Source organism: Neopelma chrysocephalum, unplaced genomic scaffold (genome assembly GCF_003984885.1).
Source record: "Neopelma chrysocephalum unplaced genomic scaffold, ASM398488v2 Primary Assembly neopelma1_132, whole genome shotgun sequence".
Taxonomy (NCBI): domain Eukaryota; kingdom Metazoa; phylum Chordata; class Aves; order Passeriformes; family Pipridae; genus Neopelma; species Neopelma chrysocephalum.
The window spans coordinates 370,575-397,972 of NW_020897794.1; the positions used below are offsets into that span (position 1 = coordinate 370,575).

Here is a 27,398-nt window from a genome sequence, read left to right on the forward strand (position 1 = left end):
ATCAGGCCAAAAGAGCACAAAGAATGCAGTCAAGCATCAACATTATTTCTACAGCTCGAGCAGTTGTTGATTCACTGTCAAAGGACGGGCAACAAATAAGCCAAAGTTTAAGTCTGCTCGAAATATCCAATATTTTTCATACAGAACCCTGAACTCCAGTTACCTCAGGACACGTGGGCAGCGCATTCAGCTGTGAGGGGTGACTTGGTTGTGCACTGACAGCTGCACACAGATCACATCCCACTGCCTGCTCATGGACACTTCCTGCTGAATTTAGAGAAATTCAGGGGAAATCAATGGCCACCCTCCCAATTCCATGGCAAACACATCCTCTCCAGGGTCGCTCTGAAGGTTTCCAGTGGAGCATCCCGAGGGAGGGGGCTCTTTCCCTCGGTGCTCAACAGCCCTCAGGACCCCGGGCAAGGCAAGTCCCTTGGGTCAAGTATTTGTCGTTCCAGGAGCTGCCAGGGAAGAGTTGTTCGGATCAGAGTTCAAGAGCTGTGCACGGAATGCGTTAAAGCCAGTTTAGGCTCAGCTTTATTTTCTCATGTGCCTGCACTCCCTCTCCAGCCTTGGGCCACAGCTCAGGACTTGCATTATTTCCACTCAAGGTATGAATTCCTGCTAAACCCACGACAAAAAAATTCCTCTGGTTAATCCTAATTCAGCCTTTTAGCTTTCCACTGGAGAGAAATAAAAGAAAAACAGGCTTATGTCTCAATTTAAGCTGTTGGTAAATCTCTTACTAATTTTACTAAGGCACTTCAAAAAAGCCAAGGATGCCGTGGCTCTGGACTCTGACTGAAGTTTATTTCCAAGTGCAGCCTTACACACTGGATGAACTTCCATACCTACAGAGACATGGAAAACCAGTGGGTTCTGCCTTTTTACCTGTTTGCTGAGAGCCTGCAAACCCACCCCTATCTCATCACATCTCCCCAAAACCTGAGCCACGCTTTTCCAGACGTTTCATTCCGCGGATAACCAAAGGCAAAACGCATTAAGCTGAGGATAAAAGTGCAGAGAGCAAACAACAATGTGCTTTGTTGTCAGAGGGAGGGAGCGGCCGCCGGGCCGGGCTGTATTCCCAGACCAGCCATCATTGACAGACTCACTTCCAGCGAGGAAAACAGGGAGGCCTGAAAGGGCCGGACAAAAGAAATCCCAGCAGACAGAGAAACAACAAATTAAAAGCGCCATTATAAAACACAGATGCTATAAGGAAAATAAACTTCGCAAGATTTAGTGGTTTTTGACAGAGCTGGACATCTGTGGAAAAGCCATCAGGAGCAGCTCCCAGGTATGGCTGGACAGGCATCTCCTCCCTCCTCACCACGGCCTCTCTGGGAAGAGTCACCCTCAGCTCTCCATGCACCTTCACCACTGCAGTGCTCGTTTATCAACAGCTACCATTCTATTTATGATTATTTTATTTATACATATTAAACCCATAAGCTGCTCTTCAAACATTTGATCAAATCGTTTAAAGTTTTCAAACTGTATTTTTGGATAAGAAAGGAAAGCTACCCCAAGGAGAAAATGTGTGAGACTTGCAAGCTTCTAACACCGTTCAGAAAGCAATCAATCGACTGAAAGCAATTAATACAGTAACTTGTCCTCTTCTGATCAACTAAGAGCCTTGATGAGTTCAGGCCAGATTTCAAATTGGTCAGTGTTTGAACAGAGGACTTGAGGGCACTGCTGTCAGAGCCCATCTCTGAGGAGAGAGGAGCAAAACCACCCTGAGTTTTGCCACTATAAAGACACGATTCCACATCCAAGCACCAGCCCCGAGGAGCATGTTGTGCATCAGCATCGTGTGGGCAGAGTTATGGGATCCTGAAAGAACTAGTTTGATGCAGCCCCACTGTATATCTGTACATATGACCTGCCTCCCTGTTTGAGTGCTGCTTTTCTTTGGTGTCAAGAAATTCCACCCTGCCAGCGAGCAAAGCAAAGAGGACTTGGCCCAGACAATTTGTTTTTTTCTGGTAGGAAAGTAATGATCAGAAGGATTTTAGTTTCTCTATACACTTTACATGAAAAACTAAAGTGGTATCAAGCACCTCTCAGCCTTATAATAAAATGCTTCTGTGTTGATTTTTTCCATTTTTGTTCCATTACTCCAATACAAAAAGCTCAGTAATGCAGTGTCATTAAAATTCAAACCCCACTTGATTAGCTTTTATATCTTACAGTATTTAACAGACTCCATTTCAAAGGGTACCACGTAGTCTACTGACATTAACACTACATATAAACAACTGTAATTTGGGAAATAAAAACAGTAACTCCAGGCTATGCAATCATGTGGAGGCCAAGTTACAGGAAAAAGAACCGTGTTTGGCCATTATTTCTGTTTAGTGTAACACTGAGGATTCCTCAGCTAAACATTCCCTAATCATATAATGCAAGGGAAATAAAATCCTTTCTAACAGGCAGGCAAAAAAAAAAAAAACAAACAAAAAAAAAGGCAGGAAAAACAGAAGTGTCATGGACGTGGTGGTTTATTTTGCTTTGCCTTTTATTCCACACAAAAAAGTTTCCCGGATGAGAATGGAAAGCTTCCCAGCTCCAGCTCCAAGACTTTCACCCTCGTTCCTGACCTTTTCTCAGACATGTTCCAGTATAATCTGTAATCTACTACAGTCGGAAGAGGAAACAGCAGCGCCCTGGTGAGAAACGCTGCCTTGTGACCCGAGGAGGGAGCCCAGCGGAAGCAATGCTGGCTCACGGAGCCCTCGGGAAGAGCCTGACAGGCAAAACCCGGCAGCCTCCAAAGGAACACGCTCAGCACCACGAGCCCTCATTGCTGCCAAAGTGGGCTTTTGCTTTCATGCTTTGTTTCATCCAGTCGAACGTGTGTTATCTTTCCTCGTGAAATGTTAAGATGTTTTCCTAGAAAAAGTCAGGAAACTAATTCTTTTAGTTAACGATCGCCTCTAAATTCAAGTCACATTGCCACTTCCTTCAATTGTGTCCTATCAAATTTAAACTCATTTCACACCCTCACCCTCAATATTTCCAATACAATTAGGCCCATTAAAGGAGGAATATTATGTCTTGGCTACTGCATGTACATGCACTTCATGGAGCTACTCAGAGCAACTTTTCCTCCCAGCTAAAGTGGTCCAAGTCCAAAACCTGTCACTAATCTGATTCCACTGGAATGGATGGGAGAAAACAACGCGGCCGGTTGTTTTTGTAACATTTCGAACCGCTCGATATCAAACCTTTGGAAACACAGCTGCACTAAGGAAGAACTTTCTCCCTGTTTGCATCCAGGCAAGGCATGTGATGGTGACAGTCAGAGTGCTCTGCCGAGACGTGCAAGCGCCAGCCCAAGTGTCTGAGGCCCTGCTGAGCCAGAGCCCTCTGCCCTCTCACCCCAGCTCCTTGAACTCCAGCTCTTCCGACTGCTCATCAGCCTCATCCACTCCAAATCTGAACACGGCCTCACAGCAGTCCCTTCCTCCTCCTATCAGAAACTTTGCCCCCCGGTTATAAAGTGTCCCACTGATGCTCAACGATCTCCTCTTGTCCTGGGCATGACCCCTTTGCTGCCTGTTCCTCTACCTGGCCAAAGATGGATTATGAAAGAACAGTTCCAACCTCTGGGATTTGAACCTGTCATTTACTTATACAACTACTGATGGTACACTACAGCTGGTCATTTTTCCAACCTCCATGTGTATTTCTTCCTTTCCTGTATGGAAAAGAAATTACACTGACAGTCCAGAGAAATCAAAAAGGAGAGGAAACCACTCTGCCAGAACAGCAACCATGTTCTGGGCCCCAGGGCACCTCTCACAGCAGCTGTGAGGACATCCACAGTGTCAACTGCCTTGTGCAAAAAATAACTCCTTGAAAATCTGACACAAATACCTGCTTCTCCTTCCCTTGCTGCTTCCCATCCTCACTGTGTACAGACACCACTTTGCTGTGCTAAAGACAACAAAGGTGTCTTGAAGCACCTCCTTAGAAAACAAACCCTCTACCACACGTACAAATCTGGCACAAAAATCATCTTTCTGGACTTATTTAACTAAAAATACTGTTGGTGCAAATCTCAAGCCCATTTATGGGCAGAACTCGAAATAAACCCCAGCAAACTGGTTTGCCAGCTGTTGGCTCCGCAGGCAGCGGCGGCAGCGCTTCAGCTGGGCTCTTCCACGTGGTGGTGCCCAGCCCAGCGAGCCAAACTGGCCCTCCTGCTCCTGGGTCATGCCCAGGAAGTGCCAGGCACAGGCAGGGCCGGGTCCACACCTTCCCATCCTCTTTGAGCCAGACCTTGCACCTCCAACTCTCCACAGATGGAAAGACTCCAAGACCAGCATCTTGTAACTACTACGGGTGTAGCTACGGAGTGTTTTCAAGCAAACAGGCAGGAGCAGTGCCATCCTCCCCTCCCTGGTGCTCTGGGCTCCCACAGCACTGAACTGGAGTTTGCAAACCCTTCTGAGGACAGGACTCTGTGAGCTCAGACTAACACTGCACTAATGAGGTTATCGCACAGGCAGCCTCCGGGCGCTGTGGAGAGACTCCGCTACTCCGACTCCTTGCACATGGGAATTTTGCTAACACTGTCTGCTGGTGAATGATGAAGCGCTTGAGAAAACAAGTATGTACTACTGTTGCTGCCCCTTGTCACGTCTATCCATCATAATTCATATCAGCACAGCTCTGAAGTCAAAGCCTCCTTTCAGGGATGACTCCGAGACGCTTCGGCGTTGCGAACTTCGGGAAATTTGGGTGTCTCACACTTCTCTTCCAAATGATACAGAATAAAATGATCTTTGTGAACCTGATTTTTTTTGTATTGGGACAGAAGAACTGATCAGCACGTCTTAGAAACTGCAAAATGATTGGGCTGGGAATTTCTGAAGGACATCTCTGTGTGCAGCTGTGTCAGGTGAGAAGACAAGGAAAGTTTAATGGCAGCTCCTTACTCAAAGGCTGAGCTTATTAGAATTTAATTTTGATGATAAACTACATATTAACACATCTGTGATTTTTTTTATCCCCACGTTTTTATCTCTGCCTTATTTTCCCTCTAGCTGCAACCATTAGCACAGATATTTTAGCATCTGAATTCAACCCGGGTTGAATACACCGGATTTATCCCAAGTTATATGGAAGGAAAAAAAAAAGTGCCTTGAGAACCACTGCATTTGAGAACTTGATAATAATATCCATGGGTAATTATAACAAATGGCTTGTCTGAAACACCCACAGAATAGGAACTGAAGCAAACCATGGCAATCTCTCCCTCTTGCACCCTCCACACACCCTCGGCAGCTCTGCTCTTTTACCCATGACCGTTAAGGATGTTTTCTGGCTCCGTGACAGCATCGTGACTCAGGTCATGAGAAGTGTCAAAGATGCATTTCCTTGAGATGGGAAAAAGCAACTGATTTTAACAGCCCGCAAAGACTAAGCAAAAAAGAATAAGCCCAATCAGCATATTTAAGGGTAAAGATAAACCTTTTAAAAGATACGAGTATATTTTATTTCCAATCTTAATGCTTACGTTTCTTTCCATAAATTGTTTGCATTTTTTGGACTACCAAAAATGCACATTTGATTAAATGCCTTGCTTAGGAATAATAACTGTGCTGGAAAAAAAAAGGACAATAAGGGCAGCACCCATTTACTGCACAATCCATCACCAGGGAGTTTGATTCAGGCTGCAGGCACGAGGGAGCAGCCCCAGATTCCCAGAATACCCACTGCCAGGGGAAGCACAAGGTGTTTGGGTTTGAACCCAGCAGGTCCATCAGATAAAATGATTGTTCCCACCAGCTCATGTCCCATTCCTTCCCCTCGCTGGTTACTAACGCGGAGCTTCACATGCTTTCACCTTCCCTCATGCCAAACCTTCCTTGTCATACAACACCCTCCACACTTAAACCTCCTCCTTCAGCTGATACGGTCTCTTGAAAAACTCTGGATTCTACTTTCTCACCTTGTGATCAAACATCCTACAGGCCTGTATCAGGTGAGCAAAGCCACTTTTTGTCATTTCGCTGATCGCAGCTCCCTCGAGCCACTTACATTCCTTGACCCACCAACAAATGCCTGGACCCTGCTGTCTCCCCTGCACTAGACCTCTCTTCTCCCGCCCTAATTCCAGCCTTTCCCCTCTTGTGCTTTGGACACAACCACCATGCAAGAACCATTCCTGCACTGCTCCTTCAGTGACTGGCTCTTTTCAGCTGCCTTGTTATTTCAAAGCTCAGTCTTAGTGATGGGTTTTATGCTGATTGCACTGATTTCTCCCTAAAACACCCTTCAGCTGTACAAAAGTGTATCTAGCCCTCTGCACAGACATATCAGGCACACTGAGAAGACAAAGTTGAGCATGTTCCTTCTCAGGGATCATTAATATTATTTATCAATTTCCAATTGGCAACTGAAAACCCGATCAAAGCGATGCATCAGCTGCAGGATGTTGTTATTACTCCCAGTGTAGAGAAGGAAATGCACCAGCCTGTCCTTTATATCCCTGGTTAACTGGGAGATTTGCGGATGAAAAAGCAGGGGTTTACTGTAAATTAAGAGGAAGCAATTGAGGCAACAATTGAAATAACCATAAAATCCCAAAATGTCATTTTAGTAAGTCATTTTCAGACAAACACTTAAAATTCCAGTCACCGCTCCTTGCACTCCCTCGGTACCTGCCTCTCACACATCAGCACTTGACCCTACCAAAATTTTCTTCAATTTGATGTTACCAAGACTGAAATCATCCATCTTGACAGGAAAACTTCAGTGGGACGCTCACATCTGTGGTAATCCAACTCCTGCCTGCCTTCCCCCTTCCTTTCCCCCCGCGATCCATCTTTGCCATCGCGGTCTCCTGTGCGCTGCCGATTACTTCCCCTCCGCCTGCCTACCCACAACCTTTGCTCTGACCACTGCTACGGCATTTGCTGGGCTAAATCACTCACTCAGAGAGTTTTACACTCCAGATCTCAAGAGCTGCACAATTCCCTTCTATGGCCGTCGCCTTCAATCTCCGATTTATCCGGAATATTCGCAGCTTCTCTTTCAACTATCTTGGCAAACATGTATTCGCCCCCGATCTACGCTGTTTACAAAAACCTGCTTTGAAACACTTTTATGTACAGACACGAACTTCCCTGGTGACGGAATTTATCAGTCTACTTCCCTACTTATCTGAAGGGAATGGATCTTTTCCTTCCACTTCAGAAACTATCCAATATATACCACCCACTTCTTCCACTCCACTGACTCTTTATCCATTACCAAAAAAAAAGAAAAAACTAAAAAAAAAAAAAATAGGAGGGGAAAAAAAAAGGCAGCTAAAAACACAGCTCATTTACAACCAGTAAGCTGCTGGCCAGTTCCCAAACTGGTGCTTCCAGCTGTTCCCACCTCTTTTCCCGGCCCTACACGTGGGGCTGCTCTGGGCACTTCCATCGTCAGCCCTGGGACTGCTCCAGAAGGAAGGAATCATCCCAGAATCATAGAACCGGTCTCTAAAAGCCGTTAGCAGGAAATTCCCACCAGGTAAACTAATTGCGTTTTTCCCCAACTGGCTGCAAAGAGAAACTCCAGGTGAGGGCGCGAAGGCCGCCGGGCGCTTCGGGCCAGCGAAGGCGGAGGGTTTATATTTGCAACCGAATAAATATTTATAACGTTTATACGAGTAGCTCAGTGCCTGTATGAGTGGGGAGGGGGGAAAAAAGGAGGTTTTATCCTCCTCGCCACCATCTGCCCGCGCGTCGCAGCGGCCGCCGAGCAGGGCCCCCCTCAGGGCCGGGCCCCCCTCAGGGCTGGGCCCCGCCTGAGGCGCCATGCCCGGGAGGACGGCGCCCCCTGCAGGCCGCGCCGGGCACCGGCGGGAGCGCTGAGGGGACCGAGGGCCCGGGGGGAGCCTCCGGCTGCAAATCGATAAAAAAATAACCGGTTTCCCATCAGAAATCGATAAGTAACGATATTAATGATCCGCCAGAGGGAAGGCGCTCGGCTTCGTGTCTTCTCGGAGCGCTTCGTGTGTGCGCGCAGAGGGTTAGGTGCACTCATGCAGCTGAACGGTGTTTTAAGGAGAAATTAGTGCATTCAGCTTAAAAGCAGTCACTAAAACCAAGCTTTGAAATAAGAAGAGAGATGCATTCAGGCTTTGAACCGAAGCTGCAAAAAGAACTACGTGAAATTACGTTTATATAAGAAAGAGTCGAGTGCGATGCTGTGGAGAAGCACAATAATTATACGCAAATACGGATGTTAAAAGCGGGTTAAAACTACGGGTCGACGCTGCAGCTTGATTTACTGCTTTTACACATTTCTAAAAACTTCTTTTATTGAGAGACACTACAGATCACAAAGGGAAAAATTAAACTTCACAGAGAGTTTTCAAAGAACAGTTTCCAGCTCGTGTTCGCAGCGTTTTGAGTTAAACTCCACGAAGGAACTGCCCTCCGGTGCTTTAAGTTATTATACAGTTAATTTTCTTCGAAACTATTTTTGTCTGCCTCTCTCTAAATAGGTGGTTTCTTAAGTGAGTGTTACTTAAAGGAAACCAATCTGTTTTTCAGGAAGGGCTGATGATGTCAGTCCTTTCAACTCTGCTTTCCCATAAGAATTCTTCTAGTAAAAGGAGTTTCGCTCTGGGAAATAGTGAAAAGTAACGTGAAAATATTTAAAGCATCTCAGGGCTGCATGTTTATCAAACTTCCAGTTTTATGCCTGGATTTTAATCATGTTGCGATGGTAACAAATGAAGGAAAAACGAGACGAAACCTTTTGATTTTTAAAATTAGAAGAGATTTTGCAATGAAAAACGTGCCATACTAAAATATTTATGAAGAGATAAATACAAGCCTGAATGCACTATATCCAGAACAACATGTTTTTTCACAATTCTAAATTTATCTACTCCATCTCAGCATCGGTATTAAATCTGGAAAAAAAACCCATGGTGTATTATGAACAGTTTTTTTGGCAAAATTACTCCATCCAAATAAATACTTCAATCCCCAGTAAAATGCAAGACAAATTCAGAGAGTATCATATTATTATGGAATGGTTTTAGTAGGTGTGGATATATAGGTTGAATGTGCGTTTAACTTACTGTATTATTATTATTATTATTTGTTCTGATACTGGAAATTCCTGCAGCCAGCAACAGAGAAACTCCGAGCAGAGCTACAGAGACTTTATTTCACTCACTGGTGGTGCAAGAAGTAATGACAATAACACTCTGTAAATTTTAATCTGCAGAATAAAAATACTTAGAGAGATATATATATATATTTCAATCTTCCAAGTAAAACATTACTTTTTAACACCTAAATGCTCTTTGCTACTCCCATATAGGTGTCCTGAGGAGACCAGAGACACTTTTGCATCACCAAGGACATAGTTTTGTTTTTACCACTCATCCCTTAATCCCCACATCATACCTGCGAGATAGGTAAGAACCATAAACCCCATTTTATACAAGTAAAAAGATCATGTAAGGCCAAATTCTACCCTAATATTCACCCCAACAACCAACTGATGTCGTAACAGTCTTATAATAGTAAAAGCCCATAAAAGGATCCCAACCCAACTCAGATATTCCTGACAACTCTGGCAATCCAAAGGAATGACAAAAATACAACGTCGCTGGATTAAGAGACAGAGCAGCCCAAACAAAATCTCTGTCGGCTATAAAAGGTGCAAAGGAAATATCTCTTTATCATCCTCCATTTAACAGTTTACTTCATTCTGCTCAAAAGAACAAAGCCCAGCTATGATTCATTTGCAAATGAAATCATCCCCACCCCCCCAGCAAAGGCTGACGTTGTGTGGGTAAACAGTTCCTGGGGTGCTCCGACAAAATGTAAATAGATTGCCTCGCTACTATATACACAGCAAACAGTTTCGGTTTGAAACTGGGAGGTGAAAAATATGACAGAGCACGAACTCCGAAAATATTTACAAGAACAAAAGCTAATCACAAGTTGCCATCAATAAGTTACGATTGCTAATCAGAAAAAGAAGATAACGAGCCAGTGCTTCGTGCGTGGCAGCCCGTTCTTTTGGCACGAGGTTGTAGCAATGAGATTTTAATGCAGAAGAAATATTAGTAGAAGGATTAACAGCAGGGTTTTTTTTAACTTGGGGTTTATTTAAAGTTTTCTGGATTGCAAAGGACACCAAAAAAAATCCTCTAGTTTGCCACAATCTCCTCTGAATCAGTCACCTAACCAACAATTTGTCCCAGTGCAATGGTGCTCTCCAGGACATGGTCTTTGGTTTTAGTTCCATTATCATCAGCTGCATTTAGAGGGATGATTAAGGAAAGCAACAGTTATTCTTCTTGAAGAAAACTACAAAATTAAAGTAATTCCACATAAGGGGAACACACAGATTATTATTGCTGTCACACATCAGAAAACTGATAGACAGAATCAGCTCCATAAAATTTACCAAGGGTTGCAGAGCGAGTTAAAAGTAAAACCCAGGACTGCTCTTCCCTCTCTGGAGTACTGGCTTACACTCCTGTCACCAGACTGTCCTAACTCCTTCAAACAACAATCATTTAACATCAGAATATGGGAAGGAGCTGTTACAAATCTGAGTAAACACATCTTAGCTCACAAATTAAAATAATCATCGGTCTCTGGCTAATGCAGCTGCCACACACACACACACACACAGAGTCACAATCCCTCTGCTGAAAGTCGCTGTGAACCTCAGGGTTTTTTTTTTTTAACAAGTTGATGATAAATGGCTTTTTATAAAAAGCCTATAATGGGGTTCAATATCCTGCCTGCCTGCAGCCAGGTAAACTGAAAGATTACTGAAATGAAAAAGCAGCAATAAAATTACTAAAAATATTACAATATTTTCTCAAATGGACTTTTTAAAATGAAACTATTTTATCTTTTTTTTTTTCCCCTAAGACCTTTTTAAGACAACTCTGCTAACTCCTCTACACGATCCCCGCAAATTTCTCATGGAAAACTTTCACAAGCAGGTTTGTGAGTTACCAGCACACGGTCTTAGCTCGTGTCCAACTCCAAGCCCTTCATCATCGAAGTGATGAGCACAATCTGTGTGAAATCCTCCAGGAGCCACAGTTACCTTCCTGCCTTAACTCCCCGTGCCCACGTGCAGCCCTCCAACGGAGCTGACTGTTTAAACAGAGCTCATTTTCAAGCAACGATGACTGCACAGAGATCTTGAAAGAAATCTGATTTATTATCTTTCGGGACAGACATTTGCCAACCAAAGTCTCAGAACTCTTGAGACACTCCCCTGAAAGCTGCTCCCTTTCCCTCAGGGACTCGTCCACGCACAACCTGCCCACCACTGAGCATCCTGGGGGAGGTGGAACTGCTGAGCCTTCTTTCAGAAAGAAGTGTCAAATCTGTTCAAAACTTCAAATGCCCCTCAGAGCTCTGCAAAGGCAACAACTTACTGCAGCTCCCCTTGACAGAAAACAGAATTGGCTGGATGAAAGCTACACAAATTGATAGTTCCTTCCTCTCCTCTGTGTGATGTCAACAGTTAAAAGGGATTTGCCACAGCAAAGCTTTAGCGGTCCCCAGCCTGTCTCAGGCCTGACAGGCTGAGCTGCTGTGCAGCAAGGACAGAAAGTGAACTGGTAGATGATACACAACTGTCTGCAAGGAGGAGGAAACTTCAGAGCACGTTTTGGGTGCCTTCCAGTGGCTCCAGGCAGAAGAGCAGGGCTCCAGAACAGCTACGCACAAACCTTTGTTCAGAGAAGTCCAAAGAAAGGAGAAAATACAGAGGCTTCTTCTGAGACAAGGCTGGTTCCCTTAATAATCCCCAAGTCATAAAACAGTCCCTTTGATTCCAAATCCCCACAAAGGTTCTCTCTATAGCAGAGAGCCCAGCACAGAGTTGGGCTTTCACGAGCACTGACCCTACTCATAATTAGGGAAGAGGGACTGTCCTTGGCCATTTTTAACACTCTCAGACTGGAAAAGGGTGGGTACCCCTAACAAACTGCTATTGAGACTTCACTTCCATGGAAGTTGTGACTTACTCTTAATGGAAAGGAGGCACAAGGATGCAGCAAATCCCGAATCCAAACAAAGCAGCTTCTAGCACAGACCTCATGAAAGAGAAAGGCAGAAAGAATGGCAAAGACAAAACTGAAGAAGCTGTGACAATGATGATTTTTGAACATTTCTGAGGCTCCCCTTCACATCCTTCAAGTTTCTCCACCACAGGACCAGGATGGACAGATCAATTCTTACAGACTGTTTTCCCTTTGCACATTATTTGTCACATTGCTCACGCACACACACAAAGAAAAAAGTGGACAAAAATCTGTGCCATCAACTTCCCACTGCCTGGTTTCCACATTTCTCCTCGAGCAGCATTTATTGTAGATATCCAGATGTGCTTCATGACCACTGGGGCTGATGAGCAATGAGAATTTTAGGTAATGGCACATGAACACAGACCAGATTACTGACCTAGATGGAAACCAGAGACCTAAAGACCCCCAAACTTTCAGTTTAGAGTGGAAATCATTAACACATCTGTGACAGCATCATTTACTTGAGCTGCAAAACTAGAACTGTCCTTCTGAGGTACATCCACCTCGCCTCATTCCTGTAATACCTGCTTACATCACAGATTTTTGCACAAAACCTGCAGCACCTTACTTTAGGAATTCTTGGTGATATAAGGGGGAGGGAAGAAAGGAAAGCAGTGGATTTACCGTGGAGTGGTGAGCCAGAGGGGCTGCTGGACAGGCCTGGCACGGGGCTGCAGCGTCCCCCTTGCTTGGACGTGAGCTCCTGCTCGATCTCCTCCAGCCCCGCGCTCTTCTGGAAGCGGCTCATGCGATTCACCACCCGGGGGGACATGTGTGTCCTCACACAGGGCTGGCCCCCGTAGGGATTGATGGGAAAAACGTGGGAAGTGCCCCGGAGCGTGCTGACCACCACCCAGCGACAGTCGTGGCTGAAGGAGATGTCCTGGACCTGGAAAACAGAAGGAGAAGCGGGATGGAGTCACCAGCGTTCACATCTCTGACGTGGGAAACAGCCATGTCTTAAACCAACACAAATCTTAACTGGAAAAGGGAATAAAAGCATATTTTCTATAAATCAGCTCTATTATTGAGCATGAGCTGCAGTGTAATACCCACTGCCAAATTTTGTGCGCTTTTCAAAAGATTTCTGAGATTTTCCTTTTCAACAGGCCCGAACTTACGAAAACAAACCACGCTGCAAAGTGCCACAGAAAGCCACAAGAGCCTGGTGGAATTTTCAAATAGAACTCAAAGCTCTAAAAAGAGCTAGGAAATCATTTCAATTACATGTTTTGTATTCGCTTGTTTAATTTGTAGAGATTGCCCAAAAAGGGGGAAAAGGAGGGATGAGAAGGAAGAGAGAGACATCTCACCACTGGGCCTGATTTTGACAAACCCTGGCACAAGTCTTATTTTAGCTTAAAATGGCCAGTTTTGAAGCAAATACAAAAATACAGTTAAACATTTTCCACTACAGTTACTCCTTGCATAGATCTCAGATACGAAGTCCAGAAGGATTTAATTCTCTTTTAAGTGTGCTCTACACAACGCTTTGATGGAAAGCAAATTCTTGTTTCTGAAAGAATGCTTGAAAAGAGAGATTAAAGTTTGTTTCCAGCCCGGTCCTGGCAGACAACTCAAGAAAACAAGTAGTGGAAGTTAAAATGATTTATCATAGAGAAAAAAAGTCCTGAAACAATTCTTCCAAAATTGTTTTTAAAGGTAAAAGCTGACTAAAAAGAACCAGTATGCAAGTGGGATTTACCACAGCAAACAAACATACAGACGAAGGATTAGTTCTCATTATATTATTAAACAGCATAAACTCCATAAAATTCTTCAAGATTTCACTCAAGCCAGTTTTACAATACACTAGGTACTCAAATTGGAGTAAACACTGATAAAATCTTGACAAATATTCCAGAAATGCACTCCAGCTATTCCAGACAAAAGCAGCAAAGTATTCATCAAAGTGCAAGTTTTCCAACCGAGCCCCGAAGCCTTGGGAGATAAAAAAAGGATTTAAGTCTTGTGACTTGTGACAAGATATTTGGCTGACAGACTGTCGGGACACAAAATGCTTCATGGACATCACGCAGATAAAGCAAAATGCAGCGCTGCACACCTGCTCCTTTCAGTCCTGGTGACAGACCCCAAGGATCCCCCAACCACACAGCTCAACCAGCCCCCCAAAATCAGGGATTCTGCTCTTACTGACCTACAGTCACAGCACTCAGAGCTCTGAGTCTGCTCACAAAGTGCTTCACCCTCACAGATCGCTCAAAAAAGGGTTAGAGACCCCATAGGGATTAACAAAGGCCAAAAAAGGAAACCCCAAAGCTGTGGAAAAATGATGGCACCGAGGGTATTTCTGTTTAAAGGGGCAAATTCTCCCGGTCAAAACCAAACATTAGAGTTGTGTACAAACTGCCACCCTCAGTGACAACAGAGCTGTGAGATGACAGAGGGAAAAAATGACATCTCACCGTGCAACAGAAGTGTGGGTTTCTACTCCTTCCAGTTGGCATCCTGGGGTTATGTTGTTGTAAAAAGTACACACAAGAGCCCTGGCACACGACAATCCAAGCCAAGAAGCTGGGAAACAATCACTACAGGATGGGTTTTTTTTTTCTTGGTGTAAACATTACACAGAGAAAAAGTATCCCTGATCTACAGGAGAAAAGTGTGGAACTACTTAACCCAAAATGCTCTCTTGGAAACAGCCCTCGGGTTGTGCAGCCAGGGTATCATGGCCATGAAAACATGGCTGAAAACACAGCTTTCAATAAGAATAACAGGGGGAAAAAGTGTTGACAGATGAGTGTGCAGTGAATTAAGATTTATAGGAACAGGGCTATGAAACCCTCCTCAGCAGTGACAAAAAGGACTCTGGAAGCTGCTGTCACACAGGCAGGAATTCCACCTCTCTCCTCCTGGTGGCAAACACGGCCTCGTTTGTCCTCCACAGATAAACGAGGAGTAACAGAACCACAGAAATTCCAGGAGGAATTTTCAGGGAATATTTCCAATTCCAAGGGCAGAATTAAACGTGTTCGTATCAGACCAGCCCAAATCCACCTGTGTGATGCGAAGGAGCCCGGAACTTTCCAGCAGCCCTGGAAGAAGGCAGCGGACCAGGCTGAGAGGAGAATGCTCAGAAATGACTCCAAAAAATCAAAAAATCAGCTGTGTGTGTCCATGACAAACCCTATTAATCTTCCACCACGCTGCTCCTGTACATTACACAGAGTTCTTGACTGCTCAGAGTATAAACAAACTGCACAGTGGCCCATTAGTGGTTTTCAAGTTTATGCTAAGCGTTGCAATTTATTGCTGTCCTTTAGGCTAATGTACTATTATTTCATGTATTTAGAATATATTTCTGGATTTGTTGTTAATTATGATGTAATGTTTAGATACCAAAGATCAATCAAGACCCCATAGTGTTTACAGACACATGTTAATAAAGCACAAAGTACACCAGATCTCTCACGGTGCACAGTTTATTCTATAGCTCAAGGTCAACATCACATTTAATACTCACGTCTGTAATTCAAAATTTTATCTGTCCTCCTCTGTCTGGGGCAGTAAGGCAATCACAGACCTGAGATTCTGTTTAACTTGGGAAGCCTTAAGATATTTTCAGTTGCAATACTAAATCCTTTTGTGGGAACATCAGTGCCCTCTCCCAGTTTTACACCCATTTCTTCAGAGCAGTTTGATCCCTGAAGCTTCACACTACATTTCCCACATATCCAAAAGTCTCAGTGAAATCCCTGGATACTTCAAGCCCTGATTAGAAGCACCAAAGCCTCTTCTGGCCCAAAGGAATGCACTTAAGGCAACCACAGAATGTTATAAGGACAACAAGGTGCATCCTCCAATTCGCCCGTGTCTAAAGCAAGGATCCTGTGAGTCCCACCCTCAGCTGCCTTCGGCTCTGCCACTTCTCTCACCTTCACCACTTGTTTCACACAACCCTTTCCACCAAAGAATTCACTTCTAACTCTGTAAATTCTTTTCAGTCTTCCCCTCTCTTCAAAGAATTCCAGAATGGTTTGGGTTGGAAGAGACCTAAAAGCTCATCTAGTCCCAACCCCCTGCCATGGGCAGGGACACCTTTGACTATCCCAGGTTGCTCCAAGTCCTGTCCAACGTGGCCTTGGACACTTCCAGGGATCCAGGGGCAGCCACAGCTTCTCTGGGCAACCTGTGCCAGGGCCTCCCCACCCTCACAGGGAAGGATTTCTTCCCAAAATCCAATCTAACCCTGCCCTCTGGCAGTGGGAAGCCATTTCCCCATGTCACTGTCACTCTAGGCCCTTGTAAATAGTCTCCCTCCGTCTTTCTTGTCAACCCCTTCAGGTCCTGGAAAGCTGTAAGTAGGTCACCCCAAAGCTTCTCTTTTCCAGGCTGAACAAGCCCAATTCCCTCAGCCTTTCCTCCCAGCAGAGCTGCTCCAGCCCTCTGATGATCTTGGTGCCTCCTCTGGACTCACTCCAACAGATCCATGTCCTTCCTGTCTCCCCCTGCTTTCCTTCAATTACTCTTCCATCCTTCCACCTTCCACTATCCTATTTCCCCGTGTTTCCAACACTATGATGTCAAATCCTCCACAAAACTGAATTACAATGTAGCTGCCACGTTCAGAGCCTGCCCCGAGCCAGACAGTCGGGTAATTTAATACCTGGAGTCCTACAAGGACACATCGAGTGCCAACAGCCCTCCCGGGGATCAGCTTTCAGGACTGCACAGATCAAAAATCACTTCTGACATTACAGAATCACCCAGTGGGGTGGGTTGGAAGGGGCCACAGTGGGTCACCTGCTCCCACCTCCCCCACTTGCAGCACAACCCTCACACAGGTACTGGCACCTCTTTTCTTAGCAAGGAGAAGGAGCTTTCCTGGGCTGTCCCAGTACCTCCCAGACAAATCCACCCCTGATGCACGTGCACCATGTAACAGTCAGAAAACAGAGCTCCCAACACTGAACCAACATGTTTTAATAACAATGTCAAGAAATAAAACACATTTTGGTCTTCCTAGTGCTCTTTTTTTTTCCCCTACAGCCACTTTTTCAGGTGTGGGAAGTTCCACCAGCTGCGATCTGTATATTCTGGTGCACTTCACTGCATTTAATTAAACTTTGATAGTTAATTGAAACAACAGTGGAGAAGGACCAGCAGTGCTGCGGCAGGAACTTGACCTGTTCATGCTCACTGTGCCGTGTCACAGAGAAAACACACCGTTATTTGAGGCACAGGACTTAAGTATTTAATTATGCTGTGCAGAGAGATGGCAGAAAGAAAAAACCACTATCATTAACAATGAGAAAGAGCAGCAGCACCGAGGAGCTAAGGGTCAAAATAAATTAGAAAACTGGTCTGCACGTGGATTTTTTTGGTCGAGAAAATTAAGGAAATGATGTAGCAACGAACACAAATGAAAAAATAATAAAATCATGGACTACACAATAAGATTTATCAGACCCACACAGACCCAACTCTGTCTCCCCAAGTCCTCAAAACTGATTTCAGATTCCAGTTTCTCCCTGGGCACAGGGAGATGCTCATGTGGGGTCCCCCAGCCAGAGCAGAGTTGCCTATTAATAACTGAAACTACAAAGGCCACTGCTCCGAGCTCTGGCTCCTCAAGGCACTCAAGCTACTTCTAATTGCAGCAGCTTCTTCTTGTCTGCTCTCATCCAAGACTGATCAACTTCCCAAAATCAATCTTTATTATTTCAAGCCTGTCCCCGGCTTATTTCCTAGAAATTAGAAAGTCTCTCTTCCAGAGACTATTTCAATAATTGCAACTGTCTGTCAAAAGACAGGAAGGAATTTCTCTTGGCCACGGAGGTTCATCTCAAATGTGAGTTGTTCCAATGTTTCACTCCCCGGACACGGGACGTGACACAACCTTGCCCAGTGTCTCTGTTGGAATCACGTCACAGGAACATTCCCGCGTTCCCTGGAAAAGCATCAAATCGCACGTGCTCCGTGGCAGCCCGAGCTGGAATGTTTTCCTCATTCCCTGTGTTTGCCTGTGCCCACTGAAGTCAGGCAGAGCAGCAGCAGCAGGCTGACAGTGCAGGAGGTCACGGAGGGCCCTGGCCACGGGCCCGCTGACGCTATCGCTGCGTTTATTTGTCCTGGGCTGAGATAATTGTGTTTTCAGGGATTTTGTTTGTTCTGTTTACGATTTCAGATCAAAGGCAAAGGATCATCAGGTGACGCTCTAACTTTCATCTGCAAGCAAATGAGCTTCCTCAGTTCAGAACATGCTATACCTTCATTAAAAACCTTCCAGAGTGCTCCTGGGGAAAAACATGAGTGTGGTAAGTGTTGACTCACAATGCAAGAGCTGCAGGACAAGAAAAGGTATCCTTGACCAAACCATGCACCACAGACACGGGCACATTTTTCCTCTTTGCAGCTGAACTGTCCAAGTGTGGATCCTCTGAGAGCTTCAGGTCTGTCTGTGGCACAGTTAAATACAACCAGCACTTGCAGTGGACCTTCCTGGTGTTACTCAGTGCCTCAGACGTGCTGCTTTTTGTCCTCTTAAGGGGAAAAAAAAATAAAATCTAAAGCATAAGTGGCACTTCAGGACTAGAAGATTTCAATCTGATGTAACCGAAACAGCGACTTCTGTCTGTGCTTGCAGAAAAGTGACTTTGAGCGTTGTGACCTCGGGACTTGCATCCCTCCAACCAGTGAATCATCTGAGCTCTTCACATCCTTCCATGGCCACTGTCCCTGCAATTCCCTTCTGAGGCAGAGCTCCCCTTTCCATCTTACCCCATCTTCATCCCAGTCACAGGAAAGTGGCTTTCTTAGGAAGTGACTGCTCTTCACAGTCCCAACCCAATGTTTGATTCAGCACAAAAGGCTTCTTCCTGTATTTGCTGCTCAGTGTCAGCCAATACAACATAATTTGCAATAACAGCACTTTAAAACTCAATAACACTCTGTTTCATGGTTCAAGGCATCCAGGGAGAGCAAAGGAAAGCTGGGTTAGGAACAGCAGTTCTGGAGGGACAGGAATAATGTTGCTGCTCATCCTGAATTTGTGTCAAGGGGAGGGGAAGCTCAGAAACCCAACCTCACCAGGAATGGTACCTAAATGTCCTCAGCACCAGGACACCAAGTGGGCTGGCAGGGACAGGCCCCTATAATGAAGATCACTGACAGTTGACATGTGGGTGACATGGAGACACTGCTTGACTGCAGTGTTAGTCAGAAAACACCCTTATTAAATCACAACACTTGCTTCTTTTCCTTTAATGTACATTAAGTGTGCAACTTAATCCACTTAGGATGCTTCTGTTTAGGAATGACAGAGGGGACTTCCTGTCACTTCCTCTGAGGAGACACATGAGAAGTGAAAGCTCCTGCTCTGCCCTCCAACCACCGAAGCCAAGGTAAAACAGAGACTGGGAATTCTGCAGCCCTGCAAACAGGGATATTCCAGGGCTGGGATTCCAAACTGGGTGAAATTGCAGTTCACATCAATAAACTTGGTTCCCAAATTTCTGCTCCCAGAGTGAAAATGGCCTGTCCTGTGTTACACTGCAGATAAATTGGTCTCACAGTGCATTCCATGTGAGGTCCATTTGTGCAGGAGCAGTGATCCCCTGTGGAAACTTCTGTGTGTCCAGAACTCAGACCCAGCCACAGAAAACCACCTGAGAATTCTAAAAACACCACCCATGTACCAATTCTTTGTCCATGGATTGAATGGTCTTATATTATCAGTAATTAGTATTAGCAAGAAAAACGCTAATGGAGAACAAAGCCAAAAAAAAAAGCCTGTGAAAGAAGGAGATTTTGGGAATGTGGGGTGAAGCTCTGCTGGCCAGAATCTCGTGTCCAAAAGCAGATGATTTCAGCAGGGACATTAAAATCCCACATATAACACGGGCATAATGATGATGTTTAACCAATTTATCATGGGTACTAGCTAAACAAATTCTGACACTGATAATCACTCATGTCCATCAACACAAATTAGAACTTTTTATAGCTCCAGTGCAGAAGGTGACCTTTAAGACCATTGGCCTTGATTCACAGTTAGCTTTAAACCAGGGGGGGAAAAAAAAGGAAAAAGGTCTGGTGGCAAATGTATAAACACTGTTCTAACCAGAAAGGAGGTACAGAGGCTCCCAGTGTGGGCCACAGAATATCTGCATTGAGGATTTTACACTGAACAGTCTCCAAAATTTGTGTCTAATGCTACTCATACCTGACATTTACACAACAAAAGAGCAGCACCACACACTACTCTTCTCACTAAACAGCTACGAATACTTTTATTCCAAAAGAAAAAAGTAAAACAATTCATCACATTCTGTAAATCTTTTAAATGATGTCTATTGAGGATCACAGGCACCAATGCAATATTGTTTAATTATCCAGGGAGCTGTGAAACTCCCACCAACACACCTCAGACCGGTTAGAATTTTCCCCATTTTCCGCCATTCCAAAAGCTACACTGTTCACATCCCAAATGGAAACTGTGTGGCAAACGAGGAAAAAATTTTACTATGTTGATTCTGAGGATTTTAATGCAATGCTTTCACAGAGATGCTAATACTATACCCCAAAAACCCGGGTATCAATAAGGGTTTCTTCTCTAAGACATGTTCTGTTTGGTTTCCAATGTGTGCCTTGAAAACAAATTTATCAGCTGTAAAAACCAGAAGAAGATCTTTGTTCCTTGTGACTGGAGTCCTGTGCTTTGGTTTTCAATATTGAGTCTTTGTATGAAAGGAGAACAAAAATAACTCTAAAACATTAAACACATTATAGAACAGGCTCAATTAGATGACAGAGTGTGTGTATACACACAGATCTCATTGCTCTGTGTATTATTTATAAAAATTACTTGTTAGTAGTATATATATTATCCCATAGGCACAGTTTTTCCTAATTTCCTCTCACTTTCCAGATGGGATATTCCTTCTTATAGTAAACCACTACCTATAACAGTAATTACACTTTTTCAGAATGGCAGCAGCAAAGCCTAAACTTAAACCATCAGTAAATTAAATTCACACAGATTGAAACATTAGCAACCACTGCTACATGCAACAAGGTTTTCAGATTCTACTTGTTACAGGGGCAAAAAATTGAAGGGAAATGGCACAACTCATAGGGAAAAAAAAAAAGGTCTGAAGGAAGTGTAATCAGGGTACCACACTAATCCCAGCTCCCAGTGCCAGGGTCATAATCACAGTGCCCGAGGCCTCTCCCTGTCACACTGCTTTACATCTGCCAGGCTGTCACAAGCCCGTGCTTGCAGTGTGTAATTGCATCAGCAAGTGCAATACTCATTCCTTAGCCCGTGGTGACAGTTTTATTTCTGTATTTAGAGCGGGTTCCTCGGCAGTTACTCAGTGCCACGAAGGTGGGGCTCTCCCGGTGCCCGAGAGCGACGCTGGGCTCGAGCAGAGCCAGGGCAGTGCCAGCAGGAGCAGCTCCCTGTCCCCCACCCTGCCAGATAATCACCTCACTGAGCACTGGTTAAAACATCAGACTCGCCCACCCTTGGCTAACATCCTAACCTGGGGTTCCATCTTTCAGGGTGGGATTTCTCAGCTGGGAAGTTGGACACGTATCACCGCAGAGAGAAGTTAATGGCAGCCCTTTGATTAAGCCTTCCCTTGAACTCTTTAATTGTCTGTCTGTGGCTTTTACCACCACAGTCAAGCACAGAGCCTGACAGTTGCTTCACGGGCACGAGACAAATGTTGAACATGTTACATGAGAAAAGGTTAAGTGCAAACACGGCCAATAATCGGGGCCCTTTGGAGGCAGTGCCAGAGCTGAATAAATCTGACAGCACCTCATTGCAAAGGGCAAGAATTTATTCTTGTCCAGGTTAAACGCTCTGCTCTTATCCCTTCTGTGGCTGGAACACAAGAAAGGCTCTTTGTGTGCTGAAACAAACATTAAAGTGCCAACATACACAGAATGTATAAGGTGTCTGGGGATTATTCTTCAGCAAAAGAGTTTTGACTTACTTTGGCTTCAGTCTCTCCCCTGTGAAGTGTGTACAAATGATGGACGGCACTTTGTGATGATGACCAAGGATGTGTCAGGATTTGGAAAACATGGAAATCATGGCCTAACGTGTCAGTGGTGACCAGCAACATCCCTGGGTAAAAAAACAAAAAGAAAGAAAAAAAAAAAGAAAAAAGAAACACAAAAGCACAAGAGATTAATCACTGCAAAAGAAGAGGCTTAAAATGTCTATCTAAAAAAGCAAGCCTGGTTTACATTTGGGTTTCTGGAAACAGGAGAAAACAGACACAGAAAATCAGTGAATTGAAAGGGATTCACCTCATAAAAATGAATCAGAAATTCAGCTGAAATCATATTCACAGTATTACTACTTAATATCTTATTAAGCATTCATATAGTATTACTACACAAATCCATAAAAAAACCCTGAAAAATGTGAATATTCTAACTAAATTTGAGAACTGTGTGACCAATATGAAGCATTGAAATGATGGATGTTACAGCAAAACCCCAAAATGCTCTTCCCTAGGCAAGATTGATGTCTCCATACTAACAATTTTTGGAAGAAGAGACATTGTCAAAACCCAACCAAAACAACCCAGACCAAACCAATCCTGAAGAAGCATCTTTCTTACAAATGAAAGAAACTGATTTATTGGTGAAAGGCAGCAAATCAGAGTTGAGAGCTTTCAAGTGAAATACTCAATTAGGTATTAACTTCATTGAAAACAGGTCACTGGTGGAGGTACTGAAATGATTCCATTAAAAGATCAGCAGAATCCCAGTAACTTGTATTTGTTACTTACTTTTTTCTCCCACTATGAGTCAGTCCATAACCCAGCTTTTAAACATTTACAAACATATTTGAAGTCGATTTGCCATAAAAGTGCATGATTTTATACCAAAAATGAAGTATTTTTGTACATATAAGAGAAGTGCGGCACCATGGCAGAACAGAGAGCTACAGCAGCAAACTTCAGATTCATTTTTCTGTATAAAAATGTCCACAGTACCATGCTTATCAATGAAATCTAATAAGTTATCACCCAAAGTAATCCTCTGGCACTTAATTTCTGTCAAACACAAAGTGGTTTTAGCAGTGTAACAGTGACATTCTAAGTAATTTTCAAGGAACCCATCTGTTAAAGGAACCCAGGAATTTCCAAATAGCTCTGTTGTGATTCTCCACATAAGGCAAAACTGAAATCTTTCATCCTTTAGGAAGAGAACCTTATCTCCATGTTTTACATGACACCTATTTAGAGGAATAGTGATTATCTCACTGCTGTCATAAAAAAGCATTTGCTTCCTTGGATTATTTACACGTGGCTCCACGATTCATCTCCCCCTCAGACACAGACAGGACACATCTGAAAGCTCTCACAGCATCACCACTGAAGTCCCATCTTACGACTCTTGGAACATTTCAGAATGAAACTGGAATAAAATCCTCTTGTGTACTGAGCAGCTGAGAAACAGTCTCTTAGCAAAGATTAATTAACTTTTCTACTGGGCCACCATTACATCACTGGATCGGTATCCTGAGTGTTTTCCCTCCTTGGCAATCCTGGAATCCCCCTTCCCTTCAGCCCAGACGGAAAAATTTCAGTGGCCGAGGAGGCCTTGACCTTGTGGGCCCAACATCCCTCCCGGTGCCACTGATGGGTCTGTGAGGACACGTTGAGGCACAGCCCAGTCCCGACCCCTCCAACCGGGACAACCCGGAATCATCGACATCCCTGTGGGAGCACCAATGGCCGCACCCCTGGGCCCCTCACGAAATCAGCATCCTGAGAGGGCAAACACCTCCTTTAGGGGCAGCGAGGCCCACCAGCAGCAAGAGACCAACTCGGAGAAATCCAAATGGCATCAGAGACAAACCTGCCCCCGGAGTCTCCCCTCAGCGAGGCCGGCAGGGCCGGGCCACCCACACAGCTCCCACCATCCCTCACCATCACACCAGCACAGCACCCCAGGCCTGACCTCAGCAAGATCCCCTCCAGCAGACATACTTTTACTGTTACCGGCTGGGACCGCGGTCCCGGGTGTTGGGAATGAAAGGGAGTTTGTTATGGAGCTGAGAAACCCGGCAGCGCACTGGGGTATTATGTTTGGGCGGGAAGGCATGTGAGCTGAGGTTGGTCTGGATGTTAATGTTGGCTTAACTGGCAATTTCCTTGATTTGTAGTGACTGTGTTGATAGGAAATACAGCTAAAGTCGCTCCGGTGCGAGTCAGCCAAGTCTTTAGTGTGGGATTATGCACACAATTTGCATTAATTCTGTTCTGCAACATCACAAACTCCACTTCCCTCCTAGTGAAGTGTGCGGTCCTCAATAATATATAGCATTTCCAGCAGAGAAAGCTGGAAGCAAACAGGGGCTTGTGTGCTGGAATTAGGCTGCCACTGTTACTGGAGTAAGGATATTCCAAAAGGTCTAATTCAACCCAGTAAGAATTTATTTTCCCTATTCCTGTGTTTTTCTCTCCTCACGTGTCAGACAGCTTCATACAGAAGTGGACTGTGCTTTGGGTCCTTTTGAGCTCTCCATTATTCCTGATGGAAAGGACCTTTGGAGAAGCTGGAAGAGATGAATCCATGAGGCTTCTCTCAACAGTGAGCAGACAGCCTGAGCAAACACAGACAGTTTTTTCTTCCCCCAAAGCTCTAGGAGTGTTTTATAAACCCGGACTGAGTGCACCCAGAGATCCCAGCAGAGGTTCCCCGTGGGATCCCATCCCACAGCACGGTGTGAGGAAGATCATAAAGAAAAGACTTTAAACCAGCCAAAAATCTGTCTGGAGCTGGGGACAAAGAGCTGCCAGTGAAAACACCGGCGCTCCCCCCCGCGTTGTCCATCACACCCATCAGTGTTTGGCCAACCGGGATCTCGTTTCCAGCGCCGGCGAGAACCGCAGGTGTCTGCGGGTGGCCAGTGAGCCCACATGGGATAGAATTTCACCTCACAGCCCTTCCCCCAAATCCACAAACCCCTCTTTAACCTGAGGTGCACGAACCCCCAGAGTCCACGGTGGTACCTGTTTGTTCACAGCCCGGACCCGAATGGCCGCAGCCATGAGATGGCTCATCCCTCCGGGATCTGATCGCTTCCAGATGATCCACACGGTCCTTGGTTCCACACTCACGTGCCTTGCCTTTGGGTTTTTCGGGTTTCATGGGTTTTGGGTCTTTTTTTCTGTCTTTGCTAACTTGAAGGAACCCGGAGGTGAAAGATAATACATTTGTGGGTGGAAAGGAATTGACTTAAAAATAGAAAGATGGGTGGTATCTGATCTGGCAAATTTTGCCTAATCCAAACTCCTGCTGCCTGTCCTGTTTGGAATAAATGCATTTCAGTAGATGAAAGCTGAGGGGAAACAGGCCCTTTGCTTGTATTAGAAACTCTTTTTCAGTAAGTTAAAGCAGGACCTTTCACACCCACATTTGCATTTGAAGTACTAATATATACTGGCAGAACTTGTATCAACACGGAGGTCCCAAGCACAACACCACAGATGGGAAAGAACGTGCATTTATAAAACAGCATTTTGAAATGTCTTCCTCACCCCTGTTATTCAAACAATAAATCACCACTGGTTTAGAACTCTGAGCTTGGGTTTCGCCGTGGTATTTTCCAGCCCTCACGCTGAAGAATCCCAGTTTTCCATTATCACAGCTCAGCCATTTTGTTGCTCTCTCCATCTCCCTGCAGGAATACCTAAATCCCAGGGGGAAACGTGAACTGGAATCCTGGTCCTCACCTCACTTTCACTTTCAAGTGCAGGAAACTTCAACTCGGCTTTCTAAGAGACCTTGTGACAGCTTTCCCAAAAAGTTGTTTAGACGGAAATACGGGTTAAAGCTGCCGTAAGTTCAGCCCAGAATGTTTTCTCTTGTGATGTACTTTATGGATGAATAATCAGAGATGAAAAGTGAATAATTCTTGAGGATTTCCTGCTTATTTTTCAAACTGGCAATAATCCCTGTTTAACAGATAACAGCTGAAATCCATTGGAAGTCTTGCATACACAGGACCCAGTGGAAATTTATTTGTAAAACAGACATTATTTAGAATGTATCTCACAGCAAAAATTCTGATTTTGCTTATCCACAGTAAGAGGGTGCAGCCAGAATAAATTAATGACTGTTTTACTGCACGGCTGTTTTAAAACCACGGAGCTGATTAAAATCCATACTTAAAGGAGGAGATAGATATCCTAGATGGGAAAAAAAATCACCAAAGCTTTGTTTTACCTGCCCTAATTTACAGCTTCCTACTTTTCCTGCATTCTGTTCGGGAAACAATAAGCTTCTTTCAGGATAGAAACGTTTAAAAAACACCGGGAATATAAGCATAAAAGGAAAAACTGGTACAGATGTAGACTGTGGGCTAAGAGCTATTTATGCAGTATCAGAAGACTAAACCAGACTCTGGCCTGGCCATAAACTAAGCCCACGCCCTTAAATGAGGTGCCAAGCCACAAAAAGCATTTGCGTCAACTGGGAATACAAGGAAAAGAAGGACTTCTAATTATAGGGCCTGGAAGCGGAAGCCCAGAGTGATTAGGAGTTTAGGCGCTGCTGTATGTTTATCTGGGAGCTTCCTCTCGCTCGCTCTGGGCCCGGCTTTGATAGATGAGGCTTGGCCTAAAGGGTGGGATCGCAGTCGCCGCCGGTACACAGAGTTCTCCGCAATCCCAAGGAGCCCGGGCTGGACGCTGTGCCGGCACAGAACCCTTGGCAGCTCGGCGTCAGCGGGGCAGCCCCGGCGGCAAATTAGAGAGCAGGGCCTGCTCTGGGCAGGGGTTGGGAAGCTGGGAGAGCCGAGCAGCCCCAGCATCCCACCACATCCTATTTATAACACCTCCCGAATTGCAGAGCTGCCGATCGCCCGGACAAACGAGGCCCCGGAGGCTTCACCTCGGGCTGGAGCTTCACGGGGAGCTTTGGGCTCCGTTGGGCAGAGCACGGTGCTGGAACACCAAGGCCAGATGGGCCACTCGCTGGATCTCGATGATCCTCAGGGATCCCTTCCAATTCCCAATATCCTGTGATTCTAAGTTCCCATTTTCAGAGGGACAGGAGGGTTTTCTGCCTCCCAAAACGATGTCATTCTGTCACTGCTCACTGAAGGACTCGACACATCCGAGCTGGGTGGGATTCCTTTCCAAAACACCAAGGGCAGGGCTGGGAAGGCAGGCACACACCTGCCTGGAGAGCACATGTATCCACGGATATACTCCATTGGGAAGGCAGGCACATATCTGCATGGAGGAGACGTGTATCCATGGATATATTTCATTGGGAAGGCAGGCACACATCTGCATGGAGGGCACGTGTATCC

The 27,398-nt window shown here is 44.9% G+C and overlaps 1 protein-coding gene across 11 annotated transcripts in view; it reads right to left on the reverse strand.

The window, feature by feature from the left end:
• BCAS3 (BCAS3, microtubule associated cell migration factor) overlaps positions 1-27,398 on the reverse strand; it is a 318,264-nt gene that overhangs the window by 216,160 nt on the left and 74,706 nt on the right. For all 11 annotated transcript variants that reach the window (XM_027698677.1, XM_027698675.1, XM_027698676.1 and 8 more), the window contains 2 exons: positions 22,054-22,187; positions 12,713-12,977 (listed from right to left, as the gene is read on the reverse strand). In XM_027698677.1, the coding sequence (XP_027554478.1) occupies positions 12,713-12,977; positions 22,054-22,187 (399 nt within the window). The remainder of the gene's footprint in view (positions 1-12,712; positions 12,978-22,053; positions 22,188-27,398) is intronic.